This window comes from Dasypus novemcinctus, chromosome 12, assembly GCF_030445035.2.
Source record: "Dasypus novemcinctus isolate mDasNov1 chromosome 12, mDasNov1.1.hap2, whole genome shotgun sequence".
Classification (NCBI taxonomy): Eukaryota; Metazoa; Chordata; class Mammalia; order Cingulata; family Dasypodidae; genus Dasypus; species Dasypus novemcinctus.
Genome location: NC_080684.1, coordinates 92829865 through 92850948, shown reverse-complemented (window position 1 = coordinate 92850948; position 21084 = coordinate 92829865). Strand labels below are relative to the sequence as shown.

Sequence of the window (21084 nt, the reverse complement as noted above, 5' to 3'; positions counted from 1 at the left end):
CCAATTTCTCCACATCCTCATCAACTCTTTCTATTTTCCTTTTTTGGTGTTTTATTCTAGGAACATATATACAACCTAAAATTTCCCCTTTTAACCATATTCAAATATATATTTCAGTGCTGTTAATTACATTCACAGTGTTGTGTTACCATCACCACCATCCATTACCAAAATTTTTCTATCATTGCAGTCAGAAATTTTGTACCAGTTAAGCATTAATTCCCCATTCCCTGTCCCCACCCAAGCCCCTGGTAACCAGTATTCTAGTTTCTGGCTCTATGAATTGCTTATTCTAATTATTTCTTATCAGTGACATCATACAATATTTGTCCTTTTGTGTCTGGTCTATTTCATTCAACATGATGCCTTCAAAGTTTACCCATGTTGTTACATGTACTAGAACTTCATTCTTTTTTATGCTGAATAATTTTTCATTGTGTGTATATACAGTATTTTGTTTATGCATTCATTTTTTGATGGACACTTAGGTTGCTTACATGTTTGGGCAATTGAGAGTAATGCAACTTTGAACGTCTGTATGCAAATATTTGTTAGAGTCCTTGCTTTCCATTCTTCTGGAAATACACCTAGAAGTGAGATTACAAGGTCATGGTAATTTTATGCTTAGCTATCTGAGGAACTGCCAACCTATTTGCCACAGAGGCTGCACCATTTTACTTTCCCACCAACAATGAACAAATGTCCCTATTTCTGCACATCCTCTCCAATACTTGTTATTTTCCTTTTTTTTTTTTTAATAGTAGCCATTCTAGTAGGTGTGAAATGTTATATCAATGGGGTTTTTATTTGTGTTTTCCTAATAGCTAATGAGTTGAACATCTTTTCATGTGCTTTTTGACCTTTATATATCTTCTTTGGAGAAAGTTTTATTGAAGTCCTTTGTCCAATTTTAATTGAGTTTGTTTGTCTTTTTGTTGTTGAATTACAGGATTTCTTTATATATTCTGATTATTAAACTCTTATCAGATATGTGGTTTCCAAATATTTTCTCTCATTCTGCAGGTTGTCTTTTTACTTCCTTTATAAAGTCCTTTGATGTAAATAAGTTTTTAATTTTGATGAAGTCCCATTTATCTATTTTCCTTTTGTTGCTCATGTTTTAGGTATAAAGTCTAAGAAACCACTGCTTAATGCAAGGTTCTAAAGATGTTTCCCTTTGTTTTCTTCCAGGAGTTTTATAGTTTTTTCTTCTTTCTTATATTTATGTTTTTGATCCATTTTGAGTTTTTTTGTTTTGTTTTGTTTTGTTTTTTAGGTACCAGTACCAGGGATGAAACTTAGGACCTTGTATGTAGGAAGCTGGTGCTCAATCACTGAGCTACACCAGCTCCCCTGAGTTGGTTTTTTCATTTGTTTGTTTGTTTTGTTTTTAGAAGGTACTGGAGATTGAACCCAGGACTTTATACATGGGAAGCAGGTGCTCAACCACTTGAACTACATCTGTTCCCCGAGTTAATTTTTGTTTATGGTGTGAAGTAGGGGTCCAGCTTCATTCTTTTGCATATGGACATTCAGTTTTCCCAGCACAGGTTTGTTGAAGAGATTGCTCTTTCCCAATTAAGTGGACTTTGTACCCTTGCTGGACCCCATTCTTGCAATCATTGCCTAACAAATATTATATAATAACATATAATTTATGTTATAATAGTAGTAATAAGAGTGGGCACCATTCTTACGAGCACTCCATCATTATTGATGGTAGGCACACTGAACGCTTACTATGCACCAGACTACCGTATAGCTATTTTGTGATGTGGGCAACATTACCCCATTTTCCAGATTTTATGAGGCTCAACTTTAGAGCAGTTAAAGAATTTGCCCAGGGTCACAGAGCCAGTGAATGATGAAACCAGAGTTTGAGACAATTCCTTTACAAGTTTCAAGACTTGAGTTCTTTTTATTTTTTTATAAGTTTCTTTCATTATTCAACAATCTCTAAGAGAGATTTTTCCTAAAATAGTATTCTCCATCCCCCGAATACTCTCCAATCCATTTTCCTGCTTACTTCTCCCCCAATACTTATCTCCACCTAGAATTATATATTTAAACATTTGTTTATCTGTCTCCCCTACTAGAAATAATCCATGCATGCAACAAATATTTACTGAACACACATCCTTTGTGCTGGGCACTGTTTTAGGTCACAGGCATAGAGCAGGGAACAAAACAGACCCAGGTCTCTGCCCCCATGTATCTCACATTCTGGCGGGCACAGACACATGTAGTACATTAATAGAAATATTCCAAATATATATGTCTCATATGATGGTATTATATAATAATCTAATGTATAATATAATAATATAAATATGATGCCATACTTTTCTAAGGGAACAAATAAATCAGGGAAGGAGGGTAGGAAATGCAATGGTTGGGGGGTGGTACTGTAAGCTCTGCAAAACCCTATTGCATGCATGTCTCTGTTGGTTGCTCTCTCTCTGCAGGAACACCTGGTTGTCTAGGGCAGTGGTTAAGAACATGGGCTCTGGAGTGAGGCTGCCCAGTCCAGGCATCCCATTTATAGGCTGGGTAGCCTTAAGCAACTTGTTTAAGCTCTCTGAGCCTAGTTTCTTATTTGTAAAATGACCATAAAAATAGAACCCTCCTGGTAGGGTTCTGAGTTTAATACATATAACATACTTAGTATGGTATCTGGCACAAAGTACACTCTCAATGAATGGTGACAATGATTACTGTCCCTAGCTCTATGCAGAATTGGCACTCAGTATTTATTGAATTAATGCATGCATTAATTTAATAGATGTGGATAGCTTTTAACCATGTGGATAGCTATTTCCAGGGCTCTGGTCTCCTCATTCTACCCTAATTAAGCTTTTTGGTCAATGGCATTTGAGAGTCAAGTGCCACTGTCTGAAAAAGATCCTAGATAGTATTGACCTAACCATCCTGTTTTTCTGTATAGTTATACTTGATAGTAGCAACTAAACTTATTAGTACCAACTATGTGCTGTGTTGTTCTTTTACATGCATCTTATATTTAATCCTAAGACCTACTCTGAGGAATAGGTATCATTAATATCTTCATTTTGCAGATGAGGAAACTGAGGCTGGCCTCATGTAGCTAGTAGTAAGTGGTAGAGGTAGCCCTCTTCAAAACCCATGCTTTTAATCATGGAATTACTCTCCCTCTCTGGACTGCAGTTACTTTTCTATAAAATGAGGAACCCCCTTGCATCATTTCCTGTATTTCCAAAGATACTCAAACTCTCCTAGCTGTGTCCATGTTGCCCTGCACCTGAAGTTCAAACGCCAGGAGTTTACATCCCATCCTGGCCTGATGCAGAAAGTGCTTAGGTTACTCTGACCTATCTGGGTCTTAGTGTTGGGTTACCCACAAGTCAGTCTGGCATAAGACTTGGACCCCCATTCTAACCATTGGCTACAATAGACCATAAGTTGCAACTATTCCAGATTTCTGATCAGAATCTAGTTTGCTCTTCCCTGCTTGTGTCCACCAGCTGCCCTTCTTTACCTTCTGGTGAATTCCAAGCCCCTGGGTCCAGTGATCAGTCTTTAAAGCTCCTGGCAGTCTGTGGGAGCACCATGTGACCCCTTCTATCACTGTCCCTGCACCCAAGGCCATGGCCAAAGCAGCCACCAAGGGTCTCTAGCACACACTAATCTCACTGCATACCTGGAATGCCCTTCCTCCTCCTCGTATGTCCTCTGTCCTTGACCCCCACTCTGCCCCTCTTCCAGGTCCTGTAACACACACCCCCACTGCTGCCCTCCAGCAGCAATGATGTTTCAGTCATCTGCCCATGGTCTGTCTTCCCTCAAGTCCAGGTCTGCTGGATTCAGCTCATCACCACAACATTAAAGCATGCACTGGGCACAAAGTAGCTCCCAAGGCTGCTGAGTGGTATGGGGATGATGGAAAAGAAATGGACATCTGAGGCCTGCCTTTCAGAAGCTTACCTTCCAGCTCTGAAGGTAACCCCTACTTCTATGGTGGAAACCATGCAGTGCTAAAGCAGGAGAAACCCAGTGTGTCTGAGGAAAACTTCCTGCAGAAAGCCTGAGCTGTTGGAGATGAGTGGGGTTGTAAAAGCAGATAAAATATTTATTATTAATAATAATGATACCTAACATTCACATTCAAGTGCTTTTGGGAACCAGGCATTGCTTTATATACATTGTCTATTTGGTCCTTATAATAACCCTATGAAGTAGAATCTCTTATTATCTGCAATTTACATGTGAAGAAACTGAGGTTCAGAAACCTGAAATAACTTCCCAGGATAATAGTAACTGGTAGAGCTGGAATTTGAATCCAAATTCTGGAGGCTGTATCCAGAGCCTGACCTGTGAGCCATACTGTCTCTCTAGAAAGAAGGACATTGCAGACAGGACACAGCAGGGACATTGGAGGATTGTGCTATGGCAAGAACCTTGTGTTAAATGCTGAGGATACAGTAAATGTTCACTGAATGCTGTTGAGCTGAACTTGGTGGGCCAGGGAGCAGCAGCAAAGGGGTTGATGCCGCTAGATGATGGAAAGGGCGAATGTTCCACCAAGGAGTCTGACCTTTATCCTCTAGACAGGCAACAAACACTGGAGCTCATTCCTAGCAGTGGAATGTGTGAGGCCTAGGATTGATTGCCAAGTTTTGCCGTACTGGGTAGCAATGTCTGATCAGCATTCTTTTCTCTTCCCTCCTAGTTCTCGCAGCTCATTAAGATCTTTCATTCCCTGGGTCCTGAGAAGTTCCCGCTTGTGGAGCAAACATTTTTCCCCAACCATAAGCCAATGGTGAGTGCCTTGCTTTCCTCTTTGTATCTTCGTGTTGGGGGCTGAACAGCTGGCAGTGTCCTCAGTGCCTGTGGATGGAGGAGGTGAGCTCAGGATGCACTTCCCGACCACCTGGATCCAAGGAAGAATGGAGATGTCCAGGGGATGCCTGGCTTTTCTAGGGAGTTTCCCCTCCCGGTGAAATTCCAGCAAGTAGAGCAAGTGATAAAGGTGGATAATATTCCATGGGACCTTGGGGATTTTCAGGGGAGAAGTGACAGATGTAGACACCAGATATTGGAACCAGAGGTTAATAATGAAAGTAAAAAGTGTTTCAAAGGTGGGATGTTATTTCACACAAGTCTTATGCGGGACCTGTTTTAACTTTATTTTTAATAAGATTAGTAATATTTTGTTTGCATGGATTATCAAAGCACAGTTTCCTTGTGTGTCCTCCTTACATTCCAGTACACCTGAGGTGGTCTCTGGGAGGTAGCTCGGGCTTGGCTGCGGGTGTGTGGAGAGGTTAACGTCTTTCTGAATGAGGTCAAGAGTTTTCTGCAGCCGTAACAAGTGGGGCTGGAGACGTTCTGGGGAGCTGGAAGGATCTTTGGCCCACTTGCTCGGGTGGCTGGGGGTTTTCTCAAGCTGCTCTAAGGAATGCGGAGCTGTGGTCTACACATGCACCTTGGGAAATGTGACTCTCGGGAAGCAGGAGAGGGAACAGGGCTTCCTTTCTGGGACCGTGGGCTGTCAGTAGAGCCCCAAGCTCTGTGGGCTGACTTGGAAAAGTCTGATGCCCAAGGCCAGCCACCCAGATCCAGGTAAATCAGCACCCTTGGCTGTGGGACCTAGACAACAGCAGGTGATCCTGATGTGTAGCCGATTGGGAGCCACCGGAGGTCATCTTCCTTTTGTCATTCACTTCCCTTTTGTCATTTATAATCTTAGTTCCCTTGTATGAATTCTTATACCATATGGTATAGTGTGTCTGCTTTTGCACTTTAGGGAAATAGAATCATTCTGTCTCATTTCTTTCACCAAACCTTGTAAGTTCTGTCCATTTTGTGCTGTAATTCATTCATTTTTATTGTATGCTACTCCACTGTAGAATATACCTCCATTTAAATATTGTTTTACTGATGATCCAAAAAAACTGTTTGGAGACACTGACTGCAGGTCCTGTATGGGAACAGTTTGACCAGGCAGGGACGTTTTCCATGGATTTTCTTCAAGATGGGCCTGTGGAACACAGCCTATTCTGACAAAGCCTGAGAGAATCCAGGGTTTATCATCAGACCAGCCTGGTTGAATCCCAGTTCTGCTTTCTTCTTCACAGTCTCCCTTGGGCAATGACTACCTCTATGAGCCTGAAAACCATGGATTGTGGTGGAACTTGTTGAGACCTAATGTTATAACATGTATAAAGCAGTATGTCTGGTATATTAAGGGTGCTCAAAGTAAAATAACTTTAAATAGGGGCAAAATCTACATCCTGGAATATAGTCAATAGTTGCTTGAAATCTGGGCAAGGGGTTTGCAGCTAGTACAGGCTGCTGAGGATGACAGGCCCAACTGTAAGTTCTGATGAGTTCCTGACATTCCCAACCAGACCACCCGTACTTGGAATTTCTGTTTGCCGCCCACCCTTCCCAATCTCCACTGGGTTGGGATTCTTGAGAAGGAAACAAGCAAGGCCAAGTCAGGGCCCAGTCTGAGAGCACCTGTAACACCAACAGGTGATCAGCTAGAGATCCAGATTCCAAAGAACCAGAGAGAACCCTGACATGAGAATCAGGGAGTGAGGTCAGGACCAGATTAGGGCCAGAAGAAAATCTAGGATGCCTCTCCTGAAATTCCTCCTGCCTCAGAAAAGAACTGGAGCAGGGCACACCCAAGGAATTTTGCTCTAGCTATGGAGGTGGACTTGGGGGAAAGGAGTGGAGGGGACCAGGGTGGAGGTAGTATGCTCAGACCTGGATCAGGCAGGTAGGATGGGCTTCCAAGGCTTCTGTTGGCTATTTAACCCTCCACGGCGGTGAGGTCACAAGAAGGCGAGAGACGGCAGGTGTGTGATAGAAATAAAACCACTTTACTGTTTAGAATAAAGGACACACTATAAAAAGTGAACATTATGCAACATTACAAGACAATACACATTCACGGAATATAAAATTCATAAATAACATGGAGGAAACTGTAAACAGTGCTACAAAATTTAGCAACAAATACATTCCTTCTAGACAGGGTTTTCTCTGGTTGGTTTCTCTCCATCACTTCTGGGTTTCAGGGCAGCAGACTGGCTAAAGGGAAAGTGGGGGCCATGGGAGAATCTAAGTCATCCCTACCCCCAAAGCAAGAACTCTTCTTCTAAGTTCTTCCCCTCCTCTAACCTTCAAAGAGCCAATTTGGAAACTATTGGTATCTATCTCCCCTGCACTTCTCCCATTTTGTTTTGTTTGTGCCTTCAGATTTTTAATGTGGTTCTCTCTCAATAACAATACTCCAGAATCTAGTGCCATCTTGGAATAATCCACATTGGTGGTAGTCACATACAAGATGAAGGTGAAGGGCTGGGGCAGGAGAGGAGATTGTCTCTCAAGGACCACAGTTTCTTTTGGATGGAACTATTCCAATAAGTCAAATTTCTTTTCTTGCTCAAGAACCACAGTATGAAAAATGGTACCTATGGGCTATAGTTTGACCACCATGATGTGGGGCTGGGGCTGGGGGAGGCAAAGGAAGACATATTGGTAAAGGACAAGCATGCCCTAGAGTTATCTACCCTGGCCAGATGAGAGCACAGCCTTAATGGGGAGAGCCTGGGTATGGGGCTTCCATGATTGAGGGGCAGAAGAGATGGCCAGAGGAGGCAAAGAGATCTTGAAATCACCATTCTTATGGCCTTGGATTTTTAGGCGAAATCATGGCTTCCCAGTTGGGTAGGAAAAGGAATGGGAGAGTGGGGGTGGGGGGAATGGGTATAACTACCAGACCACCCAGGGCCAGTTGCCACAGGGCAAAAGTATGAATGTCCTTTCTACGTTTTACCTCCTTCCTACTCCAGAAACCATAGGGATTTCTTATGGGAAAGAGGCTGTAGGAGTCTCCGTTGCTAGTCCCATCCATTTTCCCTTACTTTCCAGTCTAGCTGCCTGCACAACAGAAGTATTTTACCCTCCTTTCCACCTTAGAATTTGATTCAGGAAAATGGCGGCATGTGGATTTAATTTTATTTCTCTTAAACACAATGTACACATATTACAGCCTACATATGACCAAAGATTTAGCAAAATAAAACGTCCACAATATGATTGAAATACTGAAGTGTCTTGGCTACATAAATGATTTTAAATTATACAGTAAGTGAACAGGTGAAATAAACAAAACAAAGCTATAGCTTATAGAAAGCTCAAAAACCGCCCTCTGACAACATCACTTTGCAAAGGACCCTTCTTTGCCCAGGACCTACTGTTCTCCTCGCCAGGGCCTGGCAGATGGCATGGTGGCTCCGCCATCTTTTTTGCTCTGCAGGAAAACTCTAGGTGGCTCATGTACAGGTCTCACCCCAAGTCCCTCCTTGTGTGAGGGGCCATTCTTGGTTCATATACCTTATAGAGGAGACACTGGTGTCTGTTTAAGGAGGGGCACTTGTGTGGGTTGGGTCGGGGGTCCCCCCTTGTGTGACTTTGAAGTTGAAATAAAGACAGTCCCCAAATACCAAGTATGGGGCTCACAGACTCAGAACGATTGGCCTGCTAATCTCAGCTCCCTCCACTCACTATGCCCCACAAAGGGGGCTGTGCTTCCCATTTTCCCTCTACCAAATGGCATGACCACAAGGTGAAAAGTACAAGTGTAATGAAACTGATCCCAGGGAAACTGGATGCCTGGGTTCTGCCAGGCACCCTGCCTGGGTACTACATATGTGTGTGATGGGAGAGGGGCTGGGCACTCCACAATGTGTTGTCCACTTCTTTTTCTCCTGTTTCAATTGGCAGCTCTGTTTCCTCAAGTGGAATGAACTGAAGATACAAATACTAATATAGGATAAATACCCATAATCTTAAGAAAGAGACAGAGAGCAATCATGTTGAGTGTCACCATCTTATCATCCCCAACTCAGTAAAATGCATTATCATCGTCTCTTGGCATCTCACTTTTGACACTAAAACTTAAAATAATTTTATTTAATAGGGGAATTTATATTATAGTTTTATTTGATAAAATACAACAAAGACCCTACAGCTGTTTGCAGAGTCGGGCTTCCCAAGTGACCACCATTTTTAATTCCACATAGTGAGGAGCTCAGGAGGTGGCACTCAACCACCAGTGAACTCAGTAAGGGGAGCTTACTCCAGTCCCCCACGACTAGAGGAGGGGGCTGTCTACCAGGGTGGGATGCTCTGCAGCTTTCCCCCCCTATGCACTGACCCCTGACCACACTAACTCTTATCCCCCACTTGAGCCAAGCCAGTTAGGCAGTTAAATAATGGCCCCCAAACATGAAGCAGGAGAAAAGGGGAGGGACAGAGATGGCATGACCCCAGTTTTGGGGACAAGAGGGATGCTGAGGGTGTTCAGAATTTCAAATTTTAATTAAAATTTTTTTTAAAAAGGCAACTTGGAATGTCATGATTTTCTTCAAACAAGCAATGATGACAAAATAGAAGAGATTAAACTATTGGTGTATTTAACAGCATTGAACAGAATTCTGTGTCCTGTAAAAAATTAGCATATGTCCCCGTGTAGGTATATGCAAATATGTATTCAAACACATCCCCCTAGGTGAGCTAAACGCTACGTTGGAAATAGTATTTTCTACTCAAATCTACTTGGCTATATTTGCAGATAGTGTGTGGTGTGTATTTTTCTCCAGTTTACAAAAGGACAAGCTCCCTGCCAAATCTACCAAAGAGTTTTCCAGGAGCAAATCTTGTGGGAGGCAGTGAAAGACGTCATTCTCAGTTTTTCACCTGAGCATTCGTACAAGGCAGGCAAATTGCCTCCTGACCTCAGGCAGATGTTTAAGTCTTTACCAACTCAGAATGTTCTATTATTCTGACCTGGCTGCTTGCGCCAGACTCAGAAGCACGGCACCCCTGGGCCCACCATCTGGTTGACCTGAGCATCACTGGGCTGGAGGAATTTTGTGGATACCGCATCATCTCAGACCCTCTCTTGCAGTTTCTGCCTTCCCTCCCTCATGCCTACCTGCAGACACAGACATCGTCTGGTTGGGACATGCAGTAGCATCTCCTTGGTGTTAAAATCTGCGTGCCTCAAATCTATCTGCTTGCTGCCCTTGACTGATCCTGAAACAGTTGGCCTTTCAGCAACTTCCTTGTCTGTGTCCTTTATGTACTGGGGTAGAGGAGAAGTTGGAGAAGGGGGAGGGTCTGGCACATGGTGTGCTGGGGAAGAAGAAAGAGGGATCGTGATTACAGCGCCCGAATGGGGCAGTTTTTCGATTTTTGTTTTCCTAAAAAAATATAGATTATATTATGAAGAAGAAGAGTATATACTCCCCATTCTTTCTGGCATGGCACCCAAAATTCCCCAGTTAGAAATGGGTGATGTCAAAACCAAAAAGAAGGGGGAGGGTGGGCCAGGAGGATGATTCCAAATAAACTCCATACGACAATCATCGACTTTTCTTTAAGTGTTCGAAGTGCTAAATTTGCAAGAAAACAGGCACTAATTTCATTGTCATCATCATCTGGGAAGAGTTAGTGTCCGAGAGAAGCTCAGCGGGAAGGGAGGGAGGTGAGGTGGGGCAGGGGCTGGCGTTCAGGGGTCTGTGGCATTGATGATGGTTTTGTCTGGGGGGGCCCATCCTCGGTACCAGCTGCAGTAGCCACCCTTCTGCCGGATGCAGGCATAGTGTTTGGACTGGTAGCCAGGGTATCCGAAGTTGGAGAGCATGTCGGTCCAAAGACACTCATTCTTGGAGGTCACAAAGCAAGGCAGATAGTAGCAGGACTTGATCTGTAATTAGAGAACAGCCAACGGTTGGTGGGCTCTCCATTGTGGACTCGGGCGTGATGCTGAGCGGGTCTGGATTTGGGACCTGCAAAAACTGCAGGGGGAGCTCAGCCAAACAAATAGTACGAGCTAACATTTATTGAGCACATAGTGTTTACCAAACATTCTGCTAAGTCCTTCAGTTTTCTTCTCCTTAATTCTCCTAAGTTTCATCTCCCTTTTACACATGGAGAAATAGAGGCTCAGAGGGGTTAAGTCACATGCTCTGGGTCACGTAGCCAGTGAGTATTAGAATTAGACATTTGAGGGGGCTTTTACCTCTCAAATGGCCACAGGCAAGAATGGGAGAGCTCCGCTGTTCTAGAGAATTGAGGAATTAGAAAGATTAAAGCATAAGCCTTAGAGTCCAACTGCCTTGGGTTGGAAACCAGTTAGAGAGCTGTGTGACCTTGGGCAAGTTACTTAAGCTCTCTGAGCCCCCATTTCCTCACTTGGAAAGTGGGGATAACAGTAACTAAACTGCACCAGGCTCTCATCAAGATTCACTGAAAGCATGGGCCAACTCCCTCCCACAGTAGGGAGGCTGTGCCTTAGCCTGGTGCTTGCGTCAAGGAGTTGGACCTGCTTGAAGAGTGACCTTTTGGAAACCCCAGTCTCAGCAGTCCTGGTGTGGGAGACAGCTGCCAGGGTGACCCCCTCTTTGGCCTGCTTGAAGGACCTGCCACTTGTAAAGATCCAGTACCTGCTATAGCCTTGAACGACCGGTGGGGGGCTAGGGACAATGAAGGTTCTCATGGCCCTGGCAGCTTCTGAGTGGGCAGCACGGAGGTGGCAGATTAGAGCCAAAGGGCTTTCTTCCCTTGCCGCCTTCTCTGCTCAGCCTGGGGCCACTTTCCTCACCCTCTCTGCGCAGCCTGCCCGCTTGCCCTGACCCTGTGTGCACGTGCCCCTCCCGGCACGGGGACTCAGCCCCTAGAACAGCAGGCGTGGGCCAGCACCTTCCCACCACACTCTCCCCAGCACTTACCTTGCAGTTGCAACCCAGGTGATAACGATAGTTCAGCCCCTTGCGCTGGGAGAGCGTGAGCTGGTCCCATCTCTCCACAAAGTTGCACAGCCCGGTGTATACCTTGCCATCGTAGACACGGCCTGCAGGAGGCAAGAGGATGACAAGGGGAGAATTGTTTTGTTCAAAGACTTATCAGAAGGGAAAGGATTCACACCCTGTGAGAACTCACATGAGGCCAGGTACTGTGCTGGGTGCTTTTCAGACCCACGAGTTTATTTCACCATCCCCAATAAACCTTTCAAGACAGGCTGTATCCCCATTTTCCAGATGAGGAAAATGAAGCCCAGGGAGTTCAAGCAATTTGTCAAAAGTCTCAAAACCACTGAGTACTACAGCTGGAACTAAGTCTTGCTCTTTATTTCCTTCATTGATTCTCCCTCCCTTTTCCCTCACTCCCCCCGCCACCTCCCTCTTCTTTTTTGTGGCTTTACTATAATAACCGCCCTAAAGGTGGAAAACTTTAAAGGGTGAACCTAATAGATTGACTGTGAGGTGGTGAGGAATAGATATTTACAATCCCTTTTTATTAATAGCAAATCTGAAAAACTGAAATCAGATGTCCCCCTCAGGGTCCGTGGTGGAGCGGACACTAAAGCCCAGCCTAAGTGTTGGTGCTGCAAGCTCTCACCACTGGGCAGGCAAGATGGACTCCACACCAGGTGCTCCTCTGAGTTCCTGGACCCAGTGCTAAGGTCCTGAGGACACTCTCAGGCCAGCTCCTCCTTCTCCATCCTTCTGAAGCGAAGGAATGGTGGGCCTGGGCCAGGCACAGTCCTAGACGCTGGAGGTGGCCTTACCTGTCAGTAGGTACTGGTACTTGTTGACCTCCAGCTTAAGGCCACAGAGACTTTCAGAAGCTTCTGTGTGGATGTACTGCACATGGGGCATCTTGGTGAAGCCGCGGTACATCTGTGGGCAGAAGGAACATCGTGAGAGGAGAACAAGGGCCCAAAGAATGCTGTCATTCAGGCTAAGAGAATGTTTCCTAATGGGCCATGTTGTAGCAGTCACTAATCTTCACCCCAGACAAGGCCACCCATTCCCCTTTTCTGAGCCACAGGTGGTCCCTTCCCAGTTAACCCCCAACAACACTTTTCCAGGTACCCGCTTTTCTCAAATCCCAGCTATTTTCAGAAATCCCAAGAAGTTGCTGTGGAAGAGGTTCTGCCTGCCTGGCTGACCTCGGGCCCTGAGCTCCCCGAGGGCAGCCACGGATAGTCTCATGGTGTCACCGTGACATTTTCCAGTGAATAAAAGTGTTCTCTTGCACATGCCCTCCCAACATCCTCACAAGGACCCTGGGAGGTAGAGCGCACACCCCCATTTTATAGATGATGAAACTGACACATCAGTTTGGCTGTTTGGCTGGCAAAAGGTCACTCAGGCTGGGGGTGTTTTTGTTCTTCTGACGATCTGATGAAAGTACTGGATTCCTTTACTCCAGATAAAGCATGCCAATATGTGTACAAAAGCTATAGTTTTAACCAAATGCTTTATAATTATTAGATTTAATTGTAAGAAATTATCTATGAAGTCAGCAGTTTCATGATCTAAAACAGTGGTCTAAAACTAGAGCTGATTTTGCCCCACAGGAGACATCTGGAGACCTTTTTGGTTGTCACAATTGAGAGGGGAGGATTACTACTGGCATCTAGCAGAGGCAGAGGCCAGGGTGCCACTAAATGTCCTCCAATGCTCAGGACAGACCCCCCCATAAAGTTTTTCCAGCCTCCAAGTGTCAGTGTGCCGAGGCTGAGAGGCCCTGCTCTAATATGAACCCATCTGCTCCCCAGGACAGCCTATGAGCATCCCTGTTTTATAGGGCGGTTAGGCAGCATGGCTGAAGACACGGTTGGAGAATGGCCAAGCTGGATTCCAAGTGGGGGGCTCCAGCTCCAGAGTCCTCCACACTCTTCACCATCATCCTATGCTGTCTCTCTCTGGAATCTCAGAAGCTCATCACCAAGGGCTCTGAGGCCAATGAATGCCATTTCCATTTACAGCCGTTATGCCTCCTCCACTATCAGTGCTTGCTCAGAGCCACTAGGGTGAACACAAAGGGGTGTGAACCCACTTTGTGATTCCAAGTCAAGTCCATGGGTGTTACCCAGGCAAGGATCTGTCGAGACAAGTTTGTTAACTGTGTGTGCTGGTGAGGGTGGGGCGGGGCGGGGCGGGACACCAAGGTGTCGCCCAATCTCATTCTCCCTCCAGCAGTCAAAGTACATAGGCCTTGTCCTAAGGATTTACCACAGGACATTGTCTCCACTCTAGTCCCTGACATGTGTTTATTAATCTACTGATGGTAATTAATCAAAAGCCAGACATCGCCTCCTTGAGGTCTCATCTAAGCGCCTCATATTCGGTCTACTGGACCTCTTTTCTTTTGTCCTCGCTCATCTTCTTTTAGATGGCAACCTACAGAGTTTGGGAGCCTCTGTCTTGTTTAAGGAGAGCACCGATCTAACTGACTCAAGTGCAGATGGTTTTAATTTACCTGGGCTCCCTTCTTAACCCCTCTTCTTCCCCAAAGCTTGCCAGCTGAACAAGGGAATGCAGCCAAGCCCTGCGGGAAGTGCTGTCTACACTCAGTTCTCAATTATGTCAAGTCATACCCCCCACTTCCACGGTGATGGATGGAGCCTCTCTGGCTTTAACAGGGACCATGTTTGAAAGTGCTGCTGTGCTCATGCCCGGAAGAGTGGCCTTCGAAGAAAATCCCCTCCACTTACTCCTTGTTTGGTGTAGATGATCCTTGAATTTTTGGCAAATGTTTCAATTAAGTACTCATTCTAAGTCTTTGGGGCCCATCCTATTAGAACATTAGTTCATTCTATGTCTGTCTTTCCCCGTTATCCCCTTTCTGCCTTAAGGATGGCAATCCAATCCCTGTATAGAGTAGAGTGCCCTGAATTGCTCACCAAGAACATGATTCATCAAAATCAACTTGACATCACTGTTATTTATGAGCTTGAAGGAACCTTTATTTTAACATTGCTACTAGCACTTTTACACAGAATGAAAACTTTAAAACATTTCATTTGACTGGGTCTAAAAACCTGGTGCTGCATTTTAGAATCAATTCTGAAAATAACAATATACTAAAGGTATGATAAGGGTAGATTTTATTCCATTGCTATCTTTTCTTTATAATAACCCTATTTTGACCTAAATATTGATCCTGAAAGTATCATTAAGTCTGTAGTCATAGAGATCTAGAATTGGTTTGACAAATTTAGAAGGATTATAATGGGTTTATAATGTCCTGAAATCTGAGAACCATAGAATCTCAGAATTGGAGGGGACATTAAAGGTAACTACATCTTACTAATGCGATGGTGGCTTAGTGGTCAATTCAGGTTCTAGAGACAGATAGCCAGAGTTTGAAATCTGTCTTTTCTACTCATTAGTCACTTGGTAAGTGATGTAACCAACCTGGGCCTCAGTTTTCTCATTTGTAAAATGGGGCAAAATACTAATTTCATAGGGTCTTCCTACAAATTGAATGATTCAGAATAGCGCTTGACACACAGCAGTGAGTAAAAGTTGCTTAACGCCAGTTATACTAAAATTCAGAGCAAGAGGAGGGAAGGGGTATCCCCCCTTCTTAAGTGCCCAACTTCATCTCTAATGCTGAGTCAGAACCTCAGGCGTAAGTGGGATGTCCTTTGCCAGCTAGCCTTGAGTGCACCTGGGCCCCCTTCTTCAAAGTTCCATGAAGTTAGTTTCCCTAGGGGTGAAGGGATAAATAATGTGAGAAAGAAAAGTTTCTAAGTCTGGAATCATCTGCATATTTCTTAGAAAATCTCTGGTTTCAGTTCTACGTTCGCAACACGAAGCATCACCACAGTGCTAGATACTGCTTTATATCAAGAACTTGTGAAACCCACAATTTCCTCTCATTTACAGACCAAGCAACTGAGGTTCAGAGGCATGAGGTATTTGATGGAGATACACAGGCATGGTCTTTCTCAGAGTGGGCTGGCTAGCTGGGGAGGCAGAGCACACGAGAATAGATTCGGTCTCTACAGAGAATTAGTGAGGGTCACAGACCACAAAAAGTCCCAAGACGGGAGGCAGGGAACGGTCCTCTATGGGCTGGGGAGGTCAGAGAGCCCTCCTAAAGGATGCCAGGCTCCAGATGGGTCTTGGAAGGTGAGGCTCTGTTACTGTTCATTTGATCAGACAAACCACTAATGGAAAGAAGTCCCTGGGGACCAAGCATTCTGATTGCCCAGTAGATCCGTTCTGCCCATAGTCAGGATATATAAAGCTCATGACCAGTGGGTCTCCCCGTGGGACCGTTCCAAGACCAGCTGGAACACAACGTCCCCATATGCCCTACAGCCAGCCCGAGAGCATGTATCCACAGCACAAACAACAGCTCCTGGCAAAGTAGACTACTTTCTCATGGTCCTGATGGGAGGTCAAGTCCTCACAGATTAGAGCAGCCAATTCAGAAAAGCTTTACCTTTGTACTGCACGAGAGCCCAGCTAATCTCCAAGTTTGGATTTTGCAATAAGCTCCCTCAAATCTCTCTCTCTCTCTCACATACACACACACCTGTGCATCTGTGCATACTCAAGATGTGTCTAGAGGCAGATTTGAGGCTCTGGAGCTAGCAGATGGGAGAGGAGCTGCCTGCCTTTCATCTGGGTGACCAGTTTTGGGGTAGGGATGTATCTAAGAGAAAATAGAGGGGTCAGACAGGCTGTCTCAGCTCTCATGGTTCCTTTAGTCCTGCTCTAAGGGAGCTCCTGCTCACCCCCATTGAACTCTCAGGGGGCGGCTCTCTAATCCTCCAGAACAAAGCTGGCCAGGGACCAGTGCCAAAATACATGCCGGCTGCCCTTGCTGGCCTCTCCCTCTTCCCCCCTACAGAGTTTTCTGCTACACCCTTTACAGGATGTCTTAAGTCAAGAGTTACATTGGTAGATGACAAACGCAGGCTTACCTTTTTTTTTTGTTGCTCAGAGGACAGAGATTCAAACAGGGGTTAAGGAGAAAAACCCCAAAGTGGATGGCAATGATTAATCAGTCTACGGGCTCCACTGCTCTGTTATCTCTTTGTAGATAAAGGCCGTATAGTTTTGCTCCACTTTGTCACTTTCTAGCCACATGATCTTAGCTGATGATATAACCTTCCCAAGCCTCAGGTAAAATACAAGCCTCAGTGTACCTACTTCACAGGGTTTTGTGAGGACTGAACCACGCAGAGGCTTGCCAGATATCTGGCAAATAGCAAATGCTCAATAAATGTTATGTGTATGGAGTGTTCTATTAAATAAAACAAGAACAGAACAAGTGAAAAAACAAATACATTTGCAGCCACCACATGCGGCACAGTGCTAAGCACATAGTAGGTGTTCATAGAGGAAGCGGGAGGTATGGAGAGTAGGGAGGGTGGATGACTGCTGCACCGCTTCTGCGCCTATGCCAACACCTTCCCTGCCTTGCAGGCTGCTCCCTGGAGACCAGCAGGATGGAGCAGTCTCTCCAGACAGCTAGGAACTGACCAATTCTAGGCACCTTCAAATATTGGGCTGGGTAGGAGATCAGAGTTTATAAGTGGCATCAGATAGTGGTGGGCGATCAAAGTAAGATGGCAGGAGGCACTGGGTGTCAGGTAAAGAACTCACAGCTTGGGAAGCAGTCCCCATTCATTAAGCACATGGCTCAGGGCACGCCAATTACCGCTGAGCCTCTATCAGCAGCACCCAAATCCCTTCTAGGGCCTAACACTCGATTCCACGAATGTAAGTGAAGAATGGTGAACCGAGAGCACAAGGCCCCCCGTCTGGGAGCAGATGGTGGGCTCTGAAGCTGATGGGTGAGGAAACGTCACTTGGCCTCTATGCAACCCCTAGTGGCTGGGCTGACCCTAACAAGGGGGAATGGGACCTTCAGCCCCAGGGAAGGGCCTCTGGTCACCCTGATCTCCCAGGCTCTGGAAGGAGGAGGGGAGTTGGTAAGTGGAGGAGACGCTGCCTCCCAGCTCTTTGCCTCGCAGCTCTCTGCTGGCCACGAAGCGCCTCAAAATGAGGATTGTTCCACAACAGGTGGGCAAATGTGTTTCCCAAGCCTTAGCTTTTGTCTAATATGCTTTGGCATTTCCTCCCTGGCTGCCAGAAGTTGCAAAGTAGGTTTTTGGGGGTTTGTCAGTCTCACTGGTTCCCCACCTCCGCACACCCCTCGCTCCACAGCCACCTAAAGACATAAGCTGGTCTCATGACCAGGCTGGGGCAGCCAAGGGCAACTGGCCAGGGCCGACTCTGGACATTACATAAGCAGAAGGCTGTGGATGTTTCCAAAATTGAATCCAAAGCAACAGATTGCCCAAAATTAGTACCTCTAACCTCAGGCCTCAGATTGCAGGAATAATGAGATCTAGAGTCTGCCTCTGGGGTGGCTAGGTGCTTTTCCTGGACTGTCACTCTTCCCACTCAATTCCACCTGGGCATCCAAGCTCGTCTCCTCCGGGGAACTTTCAGGTCAGTGGAGTCTCACCCCCAGATCCCCATTGCATGGCTAAGCATTCTCTGAGTCCCTATCGTGTGCCAGGCCCTGCCTTCACCGCTGGGGATGCAAACGCAAACAGGCTGGCAGTTCCCTTGGACCCAGGCACACCTCATCTTGGACTGCAGATTCATCATGCATATGTGTCTCTTCCCCTGACCTGACTTCAGCTCCTGAACCGTATCTTCCTTGCGGCCCCCACAGCCCCTGGCACAAAGCTCCGCCTGTAGGGAGGTGCTTACAAAGGCGGGTGATGGACAGCAGCTAAGCCGACTGAGTCATCCAAGGCGGAGCCCCAGTCCTGGCAGGAGACAAAGAGTAAACGCAACTGCCAGCACATGCCACCAGCAGCTGCTTAAAAGTAACACCGCGACTGCCCTTGGGCACTTAGAATTCTGAATGGCCAGAATTGGAAGGGGTTTTAGAGGCACAAAGTCCAACCCCACGTCCTAACTGATGGTGAAACTGAGGTTCAGGTAAAGAGGTGATGCTAAGGTAAGCAAGCTGAGCCCACGAAGCAGATTCTCTAACTTTGAATCCTATATTCTTTTTCTCAAGGCATACTTGCTGAACCTGCTTCATGATGTCAATACGATGCTTAATAAAATGAACATGCTTAGTACACCTCACTGACGAGCCAGGATGCAAGAAGACAATTGGAGCTGGAAAAATAGAGAAAGGGTGTGCAGGTCCTATCTCAGAATGAGGGTCCTGTGATCAGCACACGTCCTCAAGTAAGGACTTGAGGGCGCAAGGCTGAAGTGTGAGCTCGGCAACTGCACACGCCTGTTGGCATTGCTGAATCCCAGAGAGGCAGGGGTCGGCAAAGCCCTTAGAGACAAGCTCGTCCGACCCCCTGGTTTTGAGGCCTGGGGGACAGTGGTGACTTGATACAGGTCCTATAGTTGCCAGGTAACAAGGCTGTCCGCGGCCTGGTTCCAGAGCTCAGCCTTTTAACAACTGCCTCTGAGTGGCCCCATCTGCAGGGACTGTAGGTGAGGCAGCCACTATCCCTTCCTCCCTGCCCATCCCTTCCTGCTGCCTCTGCCACGCCCCCTCCAGCAGAAGGGAAGATTTGGGGCTGGGGCTTAGAAGCTGAGCAGACACACACCCCAGTTCCAACCGACCTGTCCCTCTTGGCCAGGACTCTCCTGGCAAAGGCCCAGAAACCGTCCTGGGGCCAGGCTGATGCCACTCACCTTCATCTGCTTGATGGTGTAGACCAGTGTGCCAAAGGGCCCCTCCTTCACCAGCTTCTTCCCCACCACCTTGGCCCGGATCACTGCAAGACAGAGGGAGGCAGGAGGTCAGGGAGAGCTGAACCACACGGGGACAGCATCTCGGGTGGCCCTGTCGGCCCCTGTGGAGGCTGCAATTGCCTCGTTACCTCTGAGCCAATTAGGAGAGATGACTGTGTTTATAAGAGCAGGAATTCTGATGAGAGGGAGAGGGAAGGGTGCGGTAAGTGGGGAACAAAGGGGAAGCAGCCCTCGTTCAATTACCCCAAATGTTCACAGCTGCCTGCCCCAGAAACGCCCCCGGGGGTTTTCTTAGATTTGCGGTTTCACTATAATCCTCTTCGCCCGTTGGAGTTTCCTGCCCATCTGGCAATTCTGCCGTCTCCCAGATCTCTTCTCCCGCTTTGAGGCCCATCCCTAGCCTTCACCTCCTTTGGAGCTCTTCCTTTGTGCACCTAAATTCCTGATATATTCTCTGGGCGGTGATGCCGGAGCCTCCCTCCATGCCCCGGTCGATGTTCTGCTCCAGCCCTCGGTACCCAGCACTCAGATGGTAAGGGATGCAATAGCGTCTTGCTCAACGAAGCAGTGGGGAAAGAGGGAGAGGCTGGGAGCAGGGCTCGGGAGGCAGAAACTAAACAGTTCCGATCCTGGTTCTGCAGTTGATGGGTGTGGGCCTTTAGGCAAATAACTTTGCTTCTGGTCTCTAGTTCCTCTTCCATAAAACAGGGATAATAAGGGTCCTCACTTCACGAATTGAAGGGATCAGGCAAGATAATGCAGGTGAAACTCTTGACACAGTGTCTGGGACATAGGTGAAATTCAATAAATGCTACTGATGTTATCATCATCCTTCCCAAAGTTAGAATGGACAGGCCATGGGAGGATTGTTAAAACAGCAATAAAAATAGCTCTCATTTATTGTGCTCCTACTTGTTTACTCCTCACAAACACCTTTTAGGGGTAGTATGAGCATCCACATTATGCAGATGAGGAAACTGCTAGAGAAGGGAAGCCAGCCCCTTCCTCTTTCTGAGTCTTGAATTTCTCATCTGTAAAAAGGGTGCAGCTATAACTACTTCAGAGTACTGGAATGAGGAGTAAACAAAAGACAGCATGTAATTTCTTACCACATCTCCCAGAAGGCGCTGCTCAGTAAATACCAGCTGATTATGAATACTAAAATACTTAGACCCAGCACAATGAGGGCTACAAGAGAGACTTTTACCATGTGCAATGGGAACTTAAAGGAGAATGACTGACTTTAAACTTACAGGTGCTGTGTCCTCTCTTTCTACTTAAGGTAAGAAGCCACACTCAGTAGCTGGCTTCAAGTATTTGTAAATCAGGCACATAGAGGAGCAAATGGACATGTCTTGAAGATAGAATTCAGAAATTACTGGGAAGTACCAGGGATTGGCTAAACCAAAGAAAAAGTCTTCTAGTAACAAGAGCTGACAGTCAAAAATGGGGCTGCCCTAGGGGCAGATAGCATCTCCAT

At 46.2% G+C, this 21084-nt stretch overlaps 2 protein-coding genes across 4 annotated transcripts in view; one reads left to right on the top strand and one right to left on the bottom strand.

Annotated features, from left to right (window-relative positions):
• SYN3 (synapsin III) overlaps positions 1-21084 on the top strand; it is a 540064-nt gene that overhangs the window by 195628 nt on the left and 323352 nt on the right. For all 3 annotated transcript variants that reach the window (XM_058308679.1, XM_058308680.1, XM_058308681.1), the window contains one exon: positions 4706-4795. In XM_058308679.1, the coding sequence (XP_058164662.1) occupies positions 4706-4795 (90 nt within the window). The remainder of the gene's footprint in view (positions 1-4705; positions 4796-21084) is intronic.
• The window catches only part of TIMP3 (TIMP metallopeptidase inhibitor 3), a 54745-nt gene continuing 40506 nt past the window's right edge, over positions 6846-21084 (bottom strand). The window contains exons 2-5 of the mRNA XM_004480814.5: positions 19545-19627; positions 12626-12737; positions 11787-11908; positions 6846-10762 (exon numbers count right to left, since the gene is read on the bottom strand). Of these exons, the coding sequence (XP_004480871.1) occupies positions 10565-10762; positions 11787-11908; positions 12626-12737; positions 19545-19627 (515 nt within the window). The 3' untranslated portion in view covers positions 6846-10564. The remainder of the gene's footprint in view (positions 10763-11786; positions 11909-12625; positions 12738-19544; positions 19628-21084) is intronic.